We start from the raw sequence: 18,214 nt of genomic DNA, 5'->3' as shown, positions 1-18,214 counted from the left end.
AGGAAAGCCTAGGAATAAGCTTAAGTACTCCCAAGTGATTCCAGTGCAAGTTGTATATGAGCCATAGTTTAGTAAACAGCTCTCTTCTCCAAAAGAGAGAAGTTACTAACAAGTTGGAGTGGAGCAGGCAGGCTGGAAACGCTGTACTGATGAATTCTAGCTCGAAGAGCCAAAGTGTTAAGGCCTGTTGCCTAGCAGCCATCACTCTGGAGGCATGCCTGCCAACTTAAATGAGATCTTTTCCTAAAGCTGCAACACAAAACATTAACCTAGCGAGTCAACTGGATTATGATGAGGACTCTATTTAACCAGTAAGATGCAGGTAGAGATTTTCCACTAACTGAAATCACAACAACTCTTTCAAAAGGTTAAAGACACTTCACACCCAAATTAAGCTTAAGTTTTATTTTAAATGTAAAAGAAATGGTTCTTGACAAAGCTGATGAATAAAGCAAAAAGTATAGTGTTCTTGCCCTACAAGTCAGCTGACCTAGCCAAGTACAGGACTATATACAGTACTTAAGTGCTGTAGAATTTCACAGTAGTTTAGTGTTAATCTGTGCCTAGATTATGTAGAGATCCTCAGCGTGTGATGCTTGGTTCTGGGTTTTAAACCTTACTGAGCATGAACAAGGGCGCCTGCTCCTTGGCCATAACCAAATCCTTTGGGCCCGAAGTTCTTTGCATAACATCCTGCAAAAGAAAGGAGACACTCTGCAAGTGAGGTTTGCTAGCATTACTGAGCAATCATCAACAGCAGGCAAACCCTCCCACCCCACCCTGATAAAAACCTGTTCAGGTATACCAAGAAGAATTCAACGTATTTTAAGATGTAACATGTGCAAAGGCAATTCCAAGCATCTGGTTCCATAGTCTTCAGTTTATGTTCCACCAAGACAACAAGCATGAATATCATGCCAGGCAAGTTATACTTTCATACATGCTTTGCTTTGTTCATTTATAAGAGAATTTTAAATGATCAGGAACTTTATTATAACATGTAAAAGTACTCTGGTTCGCTGTCATCTGTAAGTCTATGGACTCAGCTCCAACTTGCAAATAGCATCATTTTCAAAGATTTGTTTTTTTAAATGCTGGTGACATTTCTTTAACCAATAGCTAGTGTGGAGAGCAATACTGAAATTAACTTTACCTTTACAATAGATTTCACCTTCTTTCTCAGTCAGAGTTGTTGATTCGAGGCTTTTACCACACTTGGCACAGCGGAAACAGTTTTTGTGCCAGGGCTGGAAGAAACAAATATGTAAGTTTGGCAGGCCCGTTTCCTGCAGTAGAATATAGATTTTGGGTAAAAAGTGGCTCAGGAAGATCAACCAAAATGAGTCCATTAGCTCAATCACAATTAGAAGACTGCAGCTGGACCTCCCCAATACCTACATTCTTGGTCGCCTACTAAGCGATGAGTTCAAACTTTATTCACAGAAGTCACAGCTGGGAACATGGAAAAGCCAGTCTTAGACTTGAAGTCTAGCAGGCTCTTTCAGTAAAGACCTCCGTTACTACGAAAGCTCAAAAGGCTAAGTTTTCCAAATCCACACACTGCTTTAGCATAGGTGTCCTGTCTCTAGTTCATGGCTTTTTCCACAATACTGAATCACCTGCCATGTTCAACCTTCAGATCTGTTAACAGTCTAGGCTTTTCAGCTTACGCCGTTCAGGGCTATCCCTATGAAAACAGGCTTCTTTTAAACACATAAGTGATTTGTCAAATAAGGACATCATTTCAAAAAAACAAATGATTCAGACAAATTCAATTTTATGAGTGGCATGTGGAAGGATAAGGGGAGAAAGAGCAGAGAATAGCCATTCACTGTTTCTAACTTAAAGACAGGTCTGTACCTTTCCAGCTCCAATTATCTTCTCAGCAGCATACACAGAATCCCCACATCTGGAGCACTTCTCAGCACCTCCAAATTTCTGAGCAAATTTAGAAGTGTTTGTGTTTGTTGTAGGTCTGTGGGGTTGAGCACTGAAGGAAAAGGGGGGTATTAGGTAAGGTTTTCCAGAGGCCCTTAGAAAATCACAAGGCAGACCATAAGATCTCTGGGGTGAACTGCTACACTGTCTCATGCCAAGGGTTTTTGCAAGGACAGCAGATGGAAAAGGCAAAATTCCAGGTACTGACCAAGTATTACTTTAACCTACTTATGGAGTTATTATTGTTACAAATATAACAATAATATCTACCCTTCTGAGTCTAAATTCATCAAAAATTTTTAATCCTCATTGCAGGCCTCACCAAACAATTATGCTATGCTTTACAGAAATCTACAAGTACCCAATTGGGTGTTTTTACTCCAGATTTACTCTAGTACAACTATAACCACATCTAGCGTTTTATTTCTAAATGAGATAAAAATCAGTTCAGCAGCTAAAAATGTCTGTAGATAGGTCAGTTAACATAAGTACTCTAAGGTAGTTAAGCATGTTTTACAGATCATTTAAATATATCTTACATAATTTTTTTTTTTTTAAGATTTATTTATTTGTGCATACAGAACTGGGGTACAGGCCAGAGGCTCAGGGGCGGCGAGAGGCTTCACCAGAGACAGAGCACCAGAGACAGAGCGGGGAGCAGAACAGGCAGATCAATGAAGTACACTGCTGAGGGGAGCAGCGGGCGGGTCAGGAGAGGTCTGTCGCGCCATGTGGTCACCTCCAGGGCAGGCGGGAATCAAACTCATGCGGAAGCGGCTTTTAGATTCTCAGTGCTGTGCTTTAACCCGCTGCGCCACCAGGGAGGGCCCATATCTTACATAATTTTTACAGACTTCCCAATGTATCTTCTTAATTGGAGAGGTATAACTATTTTTTCCATGGTAAAGTTTTTTGTTGTTGTAGCTTTTTACTGAGAACCGCTGGTTTACAAACTATGATTTAGAGTACAGGTTTCACACCTCTTCAAAGCAGCACACCCACGACCAAAGCAGCAATGCTGTTCACCATAGTCTACTGGTCGCTCCCCCTCCTCCCACCTTCCCTCTCTGGTAGTATGGGAGAATATTTTAGGTAATTTGCTTGTTACTGTGTCATCTATTTATCTGTATACTTTTTTCCTGGACATAGGTATTTTTGCTAGGATTTATAGGTCACTGGGAAAGCTGTGTCTTCCTTGCATAGGCAGGTGCATCCACCATGCAGGGCACCACTGAGGGCATGGAGGATATTTAAAAGCTCATGTAAGACTTTACAAATTAGATAAGCAGATCAAAGTATCCTATAGCACTAAGCAATCAGTAACTACGCGTCAATTTTTCCCACCGGTAAAATAATCATTTTCCCTAAAGATTGCCTTTTCATGTAACAGTTTATTAAAATGCTTCATGTGCATTTCATTATCTCTCCTACTCTCCACTTTCTGGTTATTTAACAATTTTCTACACTTGCATATAAGTTGTTGAATATACAGCCTATTTTTAAATCATGTTTGATGTAGCCTCTAGAAATTTTACTATTTTACACTATTGGTTTTTACATTGACCCAAAAGTAGGCAAATTTTTAAAAATGTCTCCACAACCATACTGAATATGCGTTCTTTTAAAAAGTTATCTTTAAAAGCTGTGAATAACAGTTGATTATAAAACTGATATGTTAGTCAAAAGACTGGAATTTCAATTATGTTTAGCTGGAGAATTTATTTAGAGAAAAATAACTTCTTGAGATACTTACATAGAAGGAACTGGAAGTCACTGATTTCTTAATTAAAAGTTAGATGTATCTTATGATTCAGATGCTACATTTCCCTTTGATTTCATGTCTGGTTCTCCCAAGCACTGTGAAACTGCAGCAAGTTTAAACCACTTGGCTTTTAAGAACATCCTGAATCCTTGATGTACATTGGAATACTCTAAAACCAAATCTAGTATTGCTAAAATCACCAATAAGAACTTTGTTAGATCCCAAACTGTCAATAATTTGAGCTTAAAATAGTCTCTAGTTTACGCATTTTGTAAGTGTGAAGGCTGAAAACTCCCAGACTCCTCTTCACTAAGCAATGTTGTTCTAACTCATTTCTGAAGGCAGCAAACATGGTCCCAACTTACCTCTCAGGCTTGATGCCCAGCCTCTCCCCACGGTCCATGTTGAGTGTGCCAGCGCCCTGGCCATACCCATAGCCTTTGGGCCCATACTTCTTTCCATAGCAGGACTTGCAGTAGATCTCTTCATCATGAATTGCCACTGTTGTGCTATCTAAATTTTTCCTGCAAACCACTGAGAGTCATTGAAAAAAAAAAATCAGACTTAAAAATATACTAAAGATTTTTCTTTGAAAAAACAACTCCACAAATGATAACTCTCACTTTGCTTGTGGTTTCTCTAAAGCCATGGGACAGCATCTGGTTTGGCCAGCTGCCATTCAAGACCATTTGCCTTTTCATAGATACCATAGTTGTTTCAGAAATGGATCTGAATCTTAATATTCTGAAGCCAGACACTTTTCATGAATTGCTTCTCTTGCAGGACAGAGATAGCTTTAATTGTACAATCAAAAGGAACACAACGAACACTTTGTTCCCAAACCCTTGTCTCAACCCTCCACACTCATTTTTTTCGGCCAATATATTGTTAAAAAGCAAGTTAATGAAGAATAAAAGGACAGCTGAGTGCCTTGAGAGAACTGTCTTTACAGCCCTTTTTCCTCCAAAAGCTCATCCTGGTATAAAACACTTAGTATCCAGAATTTCAGTTTTTGCCACTAGTCCAGAAGAGAGAAGTATTACTCTTTCATCTCCCCACTGGCTTCTGCAGCAGTGATAAGTATGTCTGAAAATTATTAAGTGGTTTAAGTTCTGCATTTGTTTTGCTTCTGTCCCAAAGGAGAACACATTCTTTCTTAATGGATTTCTTGCCACAAGACATTTCCATGTATCCCACTTCATAAACCTGCCAGATGTCATCATGTTTTATCCAGCCATTATTTCACTTTCTAAAACTTCAATTAAGCTTAAGAAAAAAAATTAATTGTGAAAAACTCAGTGGTAGCAAAACCAGGCAGCAAGAAACTCAAGGTTAGTGCAGTAAGTAGGAAAGGAAAGATTTCTTCCTTTCCCCCTTTATCTAAAGCAGTAGGGGATAAATGAGAAGATAAGAAAGAATACAGAGGGGGGGGGGAACTAACCGGGCTGGTTTAGAGTTAAATTAAGAAGTTTCTGTTACTTTAGACTAAAGCTAGAACAATGTCATCTAACCTGAAACCTTGCTGTCGAAGCTTAAGTACTGAAATATCTGCCTAAAAAGGCATGGTTGTCCTAAAACCATACACTACTGAAGTATAAACACCTTTGATAGAATAAATATGAAAATTTCTGAAAAACACCGTTTAGTCAAAGCAAGGTTAGGGATATGAAGGTTTTACTGTATAAACACCCATCCCTCCCCGAGTTCTCATTCTTGTTCTCTGCTGTAAAATTCACCCAGACATGCAAGCTACTCTGAGTCAACTCCTAAAAAGATTTTATTCAGTAGAAACCAGTAATTAGGAAGGAGTGGTTTAAAGGACCAGTAATGAATTTGATTTTAGTAAACACTATTGTTACACAGAAATCACAGCTTAACCTAGATAAAACTAACAGTAATTTCAAAAGCATCTGCATTTCCTCTATGTTCACAAACTGAATAATGGACTTCTTAAAAAGTCATTTCTAAGAGAAGAAATATAGTTAAACCAAATCTGAGGAATGGTAGCTATTACGGAGGTAAATATAGCAAACGTTGGTATGTTGTATTTTTATTCTTCAAAATTGCAACTTTCTGTTGTCTGTTTCTAGTTGTCTACAGAGCAGTTATACCATAAAGAGGTCCAGACACATGGAATGCTGGTCCTGGAGTAAAAGAACATCATAACTGAGAAAGGTCCTTTCTGAATATTTCTTCATGTAGTCAGTTATTTTTGAGTTTCTAACTGTGATTTTCATTGTACAGAACTACAGATAGGCAGATACCTGCATGCACAGCTGGATTCCTCTGTGAAGATAATAAATCATTAAAGAATCTTTTGTGATTTGAATCAGAAAATGATTAATAAAGCATTTTTAGAATTTAAAATTGAAGACTTAACTGTATTAGAGGGGATGTGCAGGCAGAGGGTGCTTACCCCTGGTCCCGCCTCTCCCTTCAGGTATGGACTGCTCAAGCACGTGGCGTGCTTTCTGCCCCACTTCTGGTACTTTTCCATCTATAAACAGTAACTCCCAACTTGCCTTTATGGAATGTCATAGCCCAAGCTCCTTTATGTCAAATTTAGAATATCCACCAGAAATGACTGAATTTTCATTGAAGACTGAGGAGCTGAGCTTTCTGGACATTGGTAAGTGTGGTTAAAAAAAAATAAGTAAGTTTCAAAGGGGAGGAACCCAGCTTGAGCTGTGGTGGAAAAGCGGCGACCTTCACTTAGAGTGGAGCTAAGCCCACGCAGTGTGCTTGAAACTGCTGAGTGCCAGATCATAAACAACTCTGGGCCTCTAGTGGAGCAGGAGCCTCAGACATGATAACAAAGTACAGGAAAGGCCAAATGGAGGGCAACGGGAGTGCAGGAAGGGCAGGGGCCTAGGGCCACCCTTGCTGTCCTGTCACCAGGCTGAACACTAAAAATATCTAGAACATCTGCTGGGGCTCCTAAAATAATATTTTTTGACAAGACTGCAGTGCTTTCCTTTTACATGTAAGTTCCATCAAAAGCAGAGGTACTTACTGCACAGAAAGCAGCAGCGGTGAAAGCTTCTCCCGTCACACTGTACCTCTTCTGCATGGTACACAGTCCTCCCACAGGCCCCACACTTGTTTCCACCTCCCCAGACAGGCATTCTGAAGGAAGAAAGGAATCATTAGAATGTCCCATGCTGTACATGATGTCTTACAAGCTCTCTAGAGGCTGGCTAGCCCAGGGGACAGCTGCAGATCTTGTTTCTTTATGAGCCACTCTAACCACATCTTTAAAAGGCCTGCATTCCTCCAAAATAACCTCATCTCATCTCCCAAACTGCAGCTATTTCATTAGGAAACTCTGGCTCGTCATGCACAAGATTTTTTTTTCCCCTATAAAACAAAGGACCTGCATTCAGGAGAATATTATAGGTCGCCAGGCACAAAACAAAGTATGTCAGTAGAATCCACAGGCATTAGGAAAGAAATATAGGGAGTGGAAACACAAACACTGATAAACCACCCCCCACCTTCATGAGCAGTTTTTTTAAAACTGAGCTTAGGAATTTACACACTGTTGGAGGCTTTATGTGTAACTCATTGAAACAACACAAAATCACTAACATCTGATACACAGGTTATGACACTTTCTAGGGAGGAAAAAGGGGAACTGTACGACAAGAACAAGTTTTCTGTCTGCTAAAGTTAGAGATTATAATAGAAATAGTCTTGTCTGTGAATAGTGCAAGCAACTCCAGTGTGGAGCCTCACTGAAACCACAACGAATATATCCAGATGGCGACAATTTAAATTTTTATGCTTTACTAATTCCCAGACCCTCCAGTCCAGCCAACGGTTGTTTTTTTCCTCTTTAACTAGACCACCAGTCCATACAGGACATGCTAGCAAATTCCCTCCCCAGAAAATGAATAACCTCTGAGCAACATGGCCCCAACGTGATAGTAGAGCTAGAAGTTTAAATCCCAGGCTATCTTGTGATAATGTAAGGACAGCATAACCCTAACTCCCTTCTCAACAATGTTGGTCTACCCAGACTTCTTTTAGAATGTCTAGCTCTGCTGAGGCTATGAGTGGGGTGCAAGAGGACAATGGTGCCAGTAGACTACAGTGCAGGACTGTGGATGCTCTGGTGGGAGGTATGGTATGGTAACATAAGTCTGAGCCATGATTTTCTGACTCACCAGCATTGAAAGCTGTTCTGCTAACAAGGCATGTTATGTTTGCCCCGTCTTGAGTGGTATCTAAAAACACAGTGAAAGAATTTGTTTCTCCACAATCTATTTCAGACTTCCCTCCTGGGAGTGGGACATGGAGCCCTTCCTGTTACAAAAATCCAGGACTGAATGAGTTTTCAACTCTGCAGGAAGCCTTTCCAAAAGAAATAGTTATAGAATTAACCGCTGTGTTGGGCATCTTTCTGGGACACAACATTCTCTTGTCACCTTTCTGGTGATATTTTCCTCCAGTTCTCTCCACAGACACAACCCTCTCTTTTCTGGTCCATGAAGCTTAGAGAACTACTTATTGTCATAAGGTCTCTGGATGATAATTGGCCATGCTTGTTACCATTTCTAGAGGGAATTCAGGTAAGTGTGTAGAAAGCTTTATATAATTTTATGCGACCACCAGCAAGGGCATTATCAATGGCTCATCTTGTTACCAAGGAGTTGAAAAATCCACCTGTACTTAGATAGCATTGGTGGTCTTTCACCACAGATAGTCTGAGACGCGCTGGTTTAGATACCACCGACTTAACAAACTCCAGGCCTGGGACTCAGTTGTGGCCTCCAGTTGCACTGTGGGGGATGAGGTGTGGGGCACATGTCCAAGCCAGGTGCATGAAAGTTAAACCCAGGGCTATGGTTTATAAGTGTGTGGTGGTAGGAGTGAAGTCACTAACACACACATACACACAAGATTTAGATGGTTGCAGCCATTCCTTCTTGTATCCTTTACTCTCAACTATGTAAGCCAACAAAGTCCCATTTTAAGTCACAGGGAGAAGGAATCCCATTTGTACAAAACAACATGTACTTATATACAAATAGGGAGGGGCTTGACTAATGTGACTATCACTTAGCTGGGTTTCAACTTGCAAAATGCCTACTTTTCCCATTTCAAACAGAGCAATTCTAAGGGTGCACAAATGTTACCAGGATACCAGTGAAGGCATCCATCTAGGAGCAATATCTAGCCACAGTGAAACATATTGTAAGCTTTACCTTAGTAGTTACATAAATCTCTTATTCCCTTCCCTGGAGACAGGTGCTCTTATTGTTTAAATCCACAAAGAAATCTGAGCCTGACTGTAAGATCTAACACACACAGCTTTGGCTCCAGTAGCCTGCACTGGTTTGAGTTTGGAGTGCAAGTTGTGATACTGACTTTGCCCTTTGGTTCTGAAGTTATTGCTCCCCTGTTCTGGAATTCTCACAATGCAAAGAGACATCTTCTGTAAGTACTCCCCATATTTCCTGGAGAAACCAAAAGCCAAATTCAGACTTGTAGGTAATGATATTACAATTACTAAATAGTAAATTGCATCCCAAGCATCAATAGCTCCCACTGGCTTTTAAAGTAACTTTGTTATTGTAGAGGTATTTCTCCTCACACTAGAAGGTGTATTGTTTAATATCAACCTGGCTGACTTCACACAGTTACTTTGGAGCAATCACTAATAAGAACTGAAATTTCTATCAAGTCTAATGTTATAGTGCTTTCTTTCTCAACATTTAAAAACACATTTTTAAAAAATAGTCACTGCATGTTTTTCTCACCCTATTAAAGAGCAGCCTAAATTTTTAAATTATATAATTCAGGTTGCTTCAAATTTACTTCTTGTAAATTCAATTTCTGTTGTAACATGAAGGTATCATCTCAGAAATACCGAACCAGGACATACAAAATTCAACTTTGTTGTTTTAAAGAATCCTTTTCAACTTGTGCAATTTCCACTTAGATATATACTTACTGAGACAAAGGTGGTACTGTCTTTGTCATATTTTTGGATTCCAAGTAAAATTTCTTTTCTTTTTTTTTTAAGATTTATTTATTTATTTGTGCATACAGAACTGGGGTACAGGCCAGAGGCTCAGGGGCGGTGAGAGGCTTCACCCGAGACAGAGTGGGGATCAGAACAGGCAGATCGATAAAGTACACTGCTGAGGGGAGCAGCGGGCGGGTCAGGAGAGGTCTGCCGCACCATGTGGTCACCTCCGGGGCAGGCGGGAATTGAACTCATGCGGAAGCAGCTTTAGATTCTCAGTGCTGTGCTTTAACCCGCTTGCGCCACCAGAGAGGGCCCCAAGTAAAATTTCTAAGCCATTAACTTTTTACAAGTTCCTTCCAGTTTAAAGGCTTTCCTAAAGATTTCTAAATAACTGCCTGTGGTACCGGAGCTGGCACAATAGAAAATGTGTCTTCAGAAAGCTTCAGTTGGATTTATGCTTTATTTTTTATGTTAGGTAGTAGGCAGATGGGTATTCTTTATATTCTCTAATTTGCTTGTATGAAATGTTTTCTAATGGAAGGAAGGAAGGGAGGAGTAAGGGAGGAAGGAAGGAGGGGAACACTGGCTTAATCAGACCTGGGTTAGCCTCCCTGTTAGGATAGTCAATCTTCGGGCTTCGTTTTCTCACCTGTAAAATGGCAAAGGTAGCTGCCTCAACCTCAGAGACACCATAAAGATAAGACAGGGGCAGTAAATGCCTTGACATTCATCCAGGATCTGTCAGCCTAAAGGTGGCGGGGACACACTGCTCTCCATGTTCCGACAGAAAAACCCACAGGTTAGCACCAGCAGGGTAAAAAAAAAAATGTAGTGGCTTAACCACTCATTAACCTTCTGCAGGGACATTAAATAACACTGCAACTGCTCAAAAGATCCACTTGTAGTGACCACCTAAGAAATAAAGTTCAGGTTTACACTTCTAGGGTGAACCCTATGGGTGTTTCCTGAATTTGGCAGGAGGAAGTGTGATGATCTTTCATTTCTGTCACTCTTGGCATTGCTATTCATGTAAAAAAAAAATCCCAGGCTTCATTTTTCCTACAACCTTGGCTGTATTCCTCCACAACAGCTGACATTAATCACTGCAAACTGGATTTTCACTGAGCAGTCTGGGCTACATGCCTTGCCCCAATCCTTTGCATCAATTTACAGGATGTTAGAAGGAGAAATAAAATCCCACTTCGCACACATCTCACAAATAAGCCAAACACAGCTTTATTGTGCTTTTTCATCTTGTTCATTAATTTTCTATGTCATTAAAAGTTCTATCCCTAGAATTTAGGCACTGCGTTAGACTAAAATACTTAGGTTATTTTAGAACATTTACGTGCACTTTCTTTGTTACTTCCCCAGCCCCCACCCACACGTCTAAGATGGCACCCAAAATTTCTAAGACTCATCCCTTTATGAAAATGACTATAGTCTAATCTGAGTACAACCTGTGGGGAAGTTACCTCATTCTCTAGACAACTGAAGACAGTACAAAATAACCACTCAGGGACCCTCCCTGGTGGCGCAGCGGGTAAAGCTCAGCACTAAGAAGCAAAAACCACTTCAGTATGAGTTCAGTCCCCGCCCAGAGGTGACCCACATGGTACAGCAGACCACTTCTGACCCGCCGCTCCCCTCAGCATTGTGCTTCATCAGTCAGTCTGTTCTGCTCCCCACTGTCTCTGGTGAAGGCTCTCACCACCTCTGCATCTCTGGCCTGTATCCCACTGTATGCATAAATAAATAAATCTTTTTTTAAAAAAAAGGGAACCACTCGGGCCATTCTCTCAGCACCAGTGCTTCACCTGCCACTTTATGTTCAGATCTGTCTCCATCAATTTAAATTCTACATATTCTACTTGCAGTCTAAGTTATTCTCCCTGATAGCGAAGGCTTTCAGTGACACCTTCTACAGGCCCAGACTACATGCATCCAGAGCTCTGATACTGTATTACTTCATCCAGGGCTTGGTTATTACACTAGAATCTATTATTTCCCAAGTGGAGAATTTATAAACCAGTCTCATCTGCTTCATTGAGGCACATCCAGGAGGAGGATCAATTGTTAAAGAATGTATTAGCAGCAGTATCCCAACTACAGTGACTTGGAGAAGGCCAAAGTTTGAGAGTTGTAGTTATAAATAGAAATTAACTTTTAACCAACTCCCTTTCTAAAAATGTTTTCTTCTGTTCCCCAACTACTTGCTTAATCTATTTCCCTTACCTAAGTGCATACCATTTACCCAAAGACAGGTTCCTTGTGTCTAAGGCATCTTCTCCAATTTTCCTTTGGCTTTATCCACCAAAGCCAAATTTTCAAACTGATCTATAAGACAGCTCACCCTAAGGATGAATTAAAAGCATGGATTTTGAAGTCAAATCATCCTATTTCCCTAACATGTAATATGAAGAAAATGGTTTGCTATAGATTTGTTAAGAGAATGCGATGAGAAAATATAATCAATTAATGGTAGCCTTTATCATCAATATTTAGTAATGTCCAGTCTATATTACCAAAACTCATCTTCCCCTACCCATCTGATGGGTCCATTCCTCATCACTTCCCTAAACCCTTCCAATCTGAGAAGCTGATTTATCTTTTTTCTCATCCAGCTCCTACCTTAATTCAATATCTTAAGTAATTCTAGGGTAGAAGCAGCTAATAAATATTGTACGACACTTTACTGTTGATGAAGCTCTCCTGTAAATATTAATTCAACATTTTATAAGTCCTATCATGGATTAAGAGCTGAGAATCAAAGGGTTATAAGAAAGAGTGCCTGTTTCTCAGGGACTTCTACTTTGATGGTTGAAATATGTAAACAAATAATTGCAATGCAGCATAGCCAATGACAGAGGCAGGTAGGGAGGGCTTTGGGAGGTCTGCATGGTTTACTTATATAGGGATGGCAAAGTTTCATCTTGCAAATCCACTAACAGTGGGTTCCTGGGAATTATGTTGAGGATTCTAAAATTCAAAGTTTCACATTAAATCTTATAGGGATTAATAGCTTGCCATGGAAATTGCTATATACATGCTATCTTTAAGACTTCCCTGGCATAGGAGAAAGAGCATAAATTTAGAATCAGATAGAAATTTGAAAATCAGTTACCAATGCAGTGATCTTGGCTAAGTTTCTTAAGCTCTGTGCCTCAACTTCCTCAACTATAACTTGGAAATGGCTGAGACTCTCTCATAGGTTGGTTGTAAGGATTAAATAAGATAGCAAAGTAAAGTACCTGGCAAAGGGCCTGTACTCCCCAAACACTAGCTTCCTCTTCTTCAGGAACATGTTGAGCCTGAACAATGTTACCAGAAGGCCAATATTTAAGTGACTTGCAAAGAAGTAAATCTAGGCTCAACTCCTTGAAGTTTGACTCTAAAACCACAAAATGTCCCCCAAACCCCCCTATCTGATTTAAGGGCTGAACAAGAATTCAAACCACCTGAGAATGATGAGTTTTGAGTTACCAAATTACATCCCCATAAGATCAGTCTTTGGGCCTAAAGGAACTGCAGTTAGTATGCAACTAGCAGTTAGTATGTGTCCTCTGAGTATCTCTCACACCCCAAAGTATGAAAGTTGCTACTTTCAACCAAAAAGCACCCTTCCCCTTCTCTCTGCTAAACTAAGTGTAACCTAGGGAAACCATCTAGTAATATGTTTACCTAGTTATTTCTCCTGTGTTCACCTCAACGACGAATTCAATGTCTTGTTAAAATTTATGTCTTCAACTTGTAGTACAAGACTTGCCAAATTACACATTGCAATTAGGATGCAGCTATGTTACAAACTCAGTCACCCTGACCTCCCACATCTGCCACAGCAATCCACAATCTGTGCAACCAGAAGACATTTAATTATTCAGACAATTTCAAGTCTGCATGATTTCTACATGGAGTCAGACTAAGATTTATATGCCAAGATTGCTTATTTGCCAGATGGTTTTATGTTTGTTCTTTACTAGTTTTCTCATTTTTAAAATGAGAAAATGCTTATTTATATCAGAAGTTGGTTCTGAGATTAAACAATCCATACAAAGTACTTAGTGGAGTGCCTGCCACATGACAGGTAATAATTACAAATATTTATAAATGTTAAGTAGCCTACTTATATTAACTTATTTCATTCTCAACAACTGAGGTGGACATTATTATTTTCATTTTATGGGTGGGGAAGTTGATATTAAGTGACTCTTAACTGTGAAACTAAAACAAAATTGCCAGTTCAACCAGTAAAACTCAAAAGTATATTGAGTTTGATGTGTCTCTAAAAATAACAAACTGCTAACAACAGAGATAGAATTGACTTCAAAGGCTCTGGCACAGGTTCTTTTCAAATCAGGTATTTCCTGTACTGCTATGTGCTGGATAAAGATTTGAGTCACTCTTTACTTTTTTCGAAGTAGTGAATGGGAAAGTCATTTGGCCCTAATATGTTCAGTGCTATTTGTCATCTTACTAGTCGAGGACAATTAGTTGTACTACTGCACAATGAAATGGTAGACAAAAAAGCAAGAAACCTGACATTCTTAGCAATGATTCACAATATACTGACTTCCATGGTTTCCCTCTATGACTTAAAAAACAAAACTTACAATTTTTAACAATCCGAACTTGTGCCCTACTTCTCCCCATAATCCACTTGGTAAAACTCTCAATTTAAAATTCTTTACCAGGGGTCCATTGATATTTTGAAAGTCTGGTTATCAGTAAAGGTATTTTAGTTTATGCACTCAGAAACATTTTAGGAAGGGATACAGAGGTTCCACTAGACTGCCAGAGGGTCTAGACAAAAGCAGATTTCATCATCCTTAGTGATCAAGGTCCCCAGGGTGTACCCCCACCCTATGGAACCCAAAGGATGCCATGAAAATACCAGCCAAGAAAATGATCTATTTCAAGGAGAAAACCTGGGAATATCTGCAAAGGAAAGAAAACTAGCCTCCGACGAGGTTTTCACTGACTGACATTTCCTTATAGCGCCAACAAAGTACAGGTGGATGTCTAGTTACAAGGAAATTCTTCACGTCAGTAGGGTTTATAGACAACGGTGAGCATGTCTCTCAAACACCGACAAGGTAAGTGCTATTACAACTATTTTACAAGATAAAGTAACTGAGGCCAGGGATAGGGCCATCAAACTAATGGGAACTAGGGCTGGGATGTGAATGAACCCAATTCGCTTCAGTGCTGCCCTTCTCACCAAGCCCTGTCTCCTTCCTCTCCACAAGGAACTTGCTCTCCCCATCTCATTTGTGATTCAGCTCATTTTTGAGACAGAGAAGAAAATCAGGCCCAGATCTCCATAGTTATTTAACAGTACCAAAGCAGAATCCAGCTCATTTGTTGCTGTCTCCTGCACTCCAAAAGCCAAGCTCTTGCTGTTTTAGGGGAAAAAAATACAATTTTCCCCAAATCCAAGTGATTTGCAACTGCCATCAGGACAGATCTTCAATGAATACTGCTTTCAACACAGTACTCAGCATATATCAGCATCAATATTTGTTTTACTACAGTTGGAGGAATCCATTAAACATTTGACTAGCTTTAGATCAGTTTTACCAACATGGCATTCCTCCAGCCTTGTGAAATAGCGATGAGTCTCAGTGGCAGACAACTTTGAGAGCAATGACCCAAGAGGTCGTGGGTCAGAGAGGACTTTATAGAATTGGTTCTAGTTAAAGAATGCAGTTTTGAAATTATGCGGAATTCACTCCTTTTAGATTCTATCACCTATTTCTTTTCTGAAAATGTTGAGTCAAGTTATAGCCCACTTTATTGTTGTCTTATTTGAATTCTTAGCATTTTGAAAGTAGAACTTTAAAACTGGTTAATCAGAAAAGTTAAGAACTAGAGGCCTTTTTTTACTACCCGATTAAAAAAATAACTAACCAAAGTAAGATTTTCTGTACTGAAAAAACATTTGTAAAGTGAAAATGTGCTTGGTCTGCAGATTTTAAAAACAAAACAGTTTAAACATTTTAAGTAACCATTTAAACAACGTCCTGGTTTGGTGGGAAAGTGTCTCTCTGTTAGGAAATCCTACCTACCCCTCCCTCCCTCCCCCCGGGCGCTGCCTACGTGGAGCCTTGGGGCCCAGGATCTGATTTTCAGGACCTGTTGTCGAATTTCACAACCAAGCTTTCTGGCTTTCCTGTTTGTACCCGAATGGTAGAAAGTTCCGGGAAAAGCTGGTGGTGAGCAATCCATCGTTTCACTGTGGTTCCTTCAACATTTAAAGGTTCGGTGCCAGGTGGGCAGAGACCGTCAAACAATAAGGCAAGCCAGGAGCTCAACGCTGAAGCGGAGGTTCTGAGTATGCAGGGAGGTTCTGAGTATCGGGTTGCAGGGACCCCCATCTCATCCAGATCTTAAATAGTCCCTGGGTAGATAGCTCTCAGGGCGCGCCACAGTCCACAGAGGAGACCCCGACATAGCTACCACCCCTCCCCTTCGCAGAGAAAGAACTGGTCGTGGAGGGGGCCCAGAGCTGCTAAGAGGCGGATTAGCAGCAACGCGAAACTGTTCCGCCACTGCCCAGAGAAACCGGTATTGAAACATCAAAAGGTCACGCTCGATTACTTATTTGCCCCCAGGGCCCAGGATCCGAGAGCTGGGCTGGACTGACCGCGGGAAGCAGGCAGGTGAGTGTCCGAGGGCTGGGCAGTAGGCAAACAAGGGCGCAGAGCTGGCGGCCCAAACGGGCACGAGGATGAGGCTGTCAGACGAGAGTGGACAGGGCCGCCAGAGAAACGCCCTCCCTCCGGGCTAGGTGGAGATTTCCCCACCACGAATACTCACTCGAGCAGGAAGCAGGACCAAGCACCGCGAACAGCACCGGCGAAACCGACCGGACCCAAAGAGCCGGAGCGCAGACGCCGCCGCCAACTGCGCGCCGGCGCCCTTTAAAGACCCTCTGGTGGGCGTGGTCTGTCTGCGTCCCGCCCCGCTGCCGCGCCCCTCCCCAGAGCGCGGGAAGGATTCCGGCACCCGCGGTGTGGGGCTCGTGCGAATGGAGCTAGGGCTACTTGCAACCCCCGCTCCCGGCTTAGGACCGGGAGACAAAAGGCAGGGATCCCGCCTCTTCCTGCGGCTTCCCGCCAGCCCGCATCATCCACCTCCCGGAACCGCTCCCTGAGACCTTACCTCTCTCTCTCCCGACGGGACCGGACAGTTTCCAGAAGTCATTAACAGAAAAAGGACGGGGACGAGCCACGGGACTGTCCCATAGGGAAAAAGCCCCCTACGAGGTAGCCCTTTCGCGCGGGCGCCAATTCTCCTTGGGGAGGGAACAATCCAAGGTCGGAGAGACTCCATCAGTAGAAAACGGACCAAATCGGGGGTTTCTGCCATCCTAGCTATCACTTGCTTTATGCTTATGTGTAAACACAACATGATTCACTTCCTCAATAGACAGATAGTCTCTGGCCCTATTTCCAATTTTGGGCAAACAGCAACCTTTCGGGTTTTTTTTTTTTTTTACTGGTAAACGCATCCAGACTAAATAAATGACGTTACAAAGATGCTTCATTCCCCAAGTGTCTTGCTTTCCCACCACGAGGCTCGGGAACAAACCTAAACCCAGTTAGAAAATCAGCCGACGGACCGGAGGGTCCGTTTTGTTGACATCAGAAAAGACCAGGGATGCCGGTGACAACCGAAGGGACCTAATAATATCTGAGCTGCAGGGTGATTTCTTGCCTTCGAGAAAAAGGAAAAACAACCTGTCTATATTTCGCTCGCATTGTAGGTCTACTGAGGACCTCTTTGCCGGAAGCCACGATTCCGTAGAACTGGTATTTGGAAGCAGAAAAGAACTTCTAAAAAGCAGTGACCAAGGCTTCATGCCACAAATACCTGTGATCCTCTCAACCAGGACTCCATGATATTTGGGGCTAGATGGTTATTTGTTGTGGGGGGACTTTGGAGGTGCCTGTACTTTGGAGGTGCCTGCACCACTAGATGCCAATAATGCTCCTCCTATTTTAAAGCAGTCAAAAACACCTTAAGCCTTTGCCAGATGCCTTCTTGGGGACAGGGCCGAAACCCTGGTGAAGAAGCACTTGGCGTTTGTCTGCATGACAAAGGGCAGAACTGGCTTAAAACCTTATTGTTTTATTTTATATGCTGAGATCAATGCAGAATAAACTCATTATAATGGCAACCTTATTCTCTGCCCACCAAGTACTGTGCCTAAACATACTGACATCTGACATAGTCTGAAAGTATTCCTCTCTGCTCTGAACTTTTTTGAATATAGGCTGTCCTCATTTTCATAATATCAGTGTAAAACTGACTTGATTCCAGGGTCTGACATGAAAATTCTGTATGTCAGGCTACATTTGCTTTAGCTCTGCTACTAAAAGTACCTACTTTTTCTTGTGTAGGTTTATATAGTATTTCTACTGAATGAAACTATTATTAGTGAATTTCACAGCTGTACTGATTTTCAATAAACCATTGTCTTTTCTCTCCTACACTTGAGTTCTTTAAGCCTCCATAACTTGACTGTTTGCTTTCTAACC

General features: G+C 41.3%; 1 protein-coding gene across 1 annotated transcript; it reads right to left on the bottom strand.

Annotated features, from left to right (window-relative positions):
* Nucleotides 1-392: 392 nt before the first annotated feature.
* CSRP2 (cysteine and glycine-rich protein 2) lies at nucleotides 393-16,607 on the bottom strand. The gene is made up of 6 exons (XM_004675865.2): nucleotides 16,491-16,607; nucleotides 6,714-6,826; nucleotides 4,066-4,234; nucleotides 1,861-1,990; nucleotides 1,154-1,247; nucleotides 393-693 (listed from the first exon to the last, which is right to left on the bottom strand). The coding sequence occupies exons 2-6, from the start codon at nucleotides 6,823-6,825 to the stop codon at nucleotides 617-619; spliced, it is 582 nt and encodes a 193-aa protein (XP_004675922.1). The 5' UTR covers nucleotide 6,826; nucleotides 16,491-16,607; the 3' UTR covers nucleotides 393-616.
* Nucleotides 16,608-18,214: the final 1,607 nt, after the last annotated feature.

This window comes from Condylura cristata, unplaced genomic scaffold (assembly GCF_000260355.1).
Source record: "Condylura cristata isolate star-nosed mole 26May11 unplaced genomic scaffold, ConCri1.0 scaffold00004, whole genome shotgun sequence".
Lineage (NCBI taxonomy): Eukaryota > Metazoa > Chordata > Mammalia > Eulipotyphla > Talpidae > Condylura > Condylura cristata.
The sequence above is the reverse complement of the archived record's forward strand: the minus strand, read 5'-3'. Positions and strand labels throughout refer to the sequence as shown.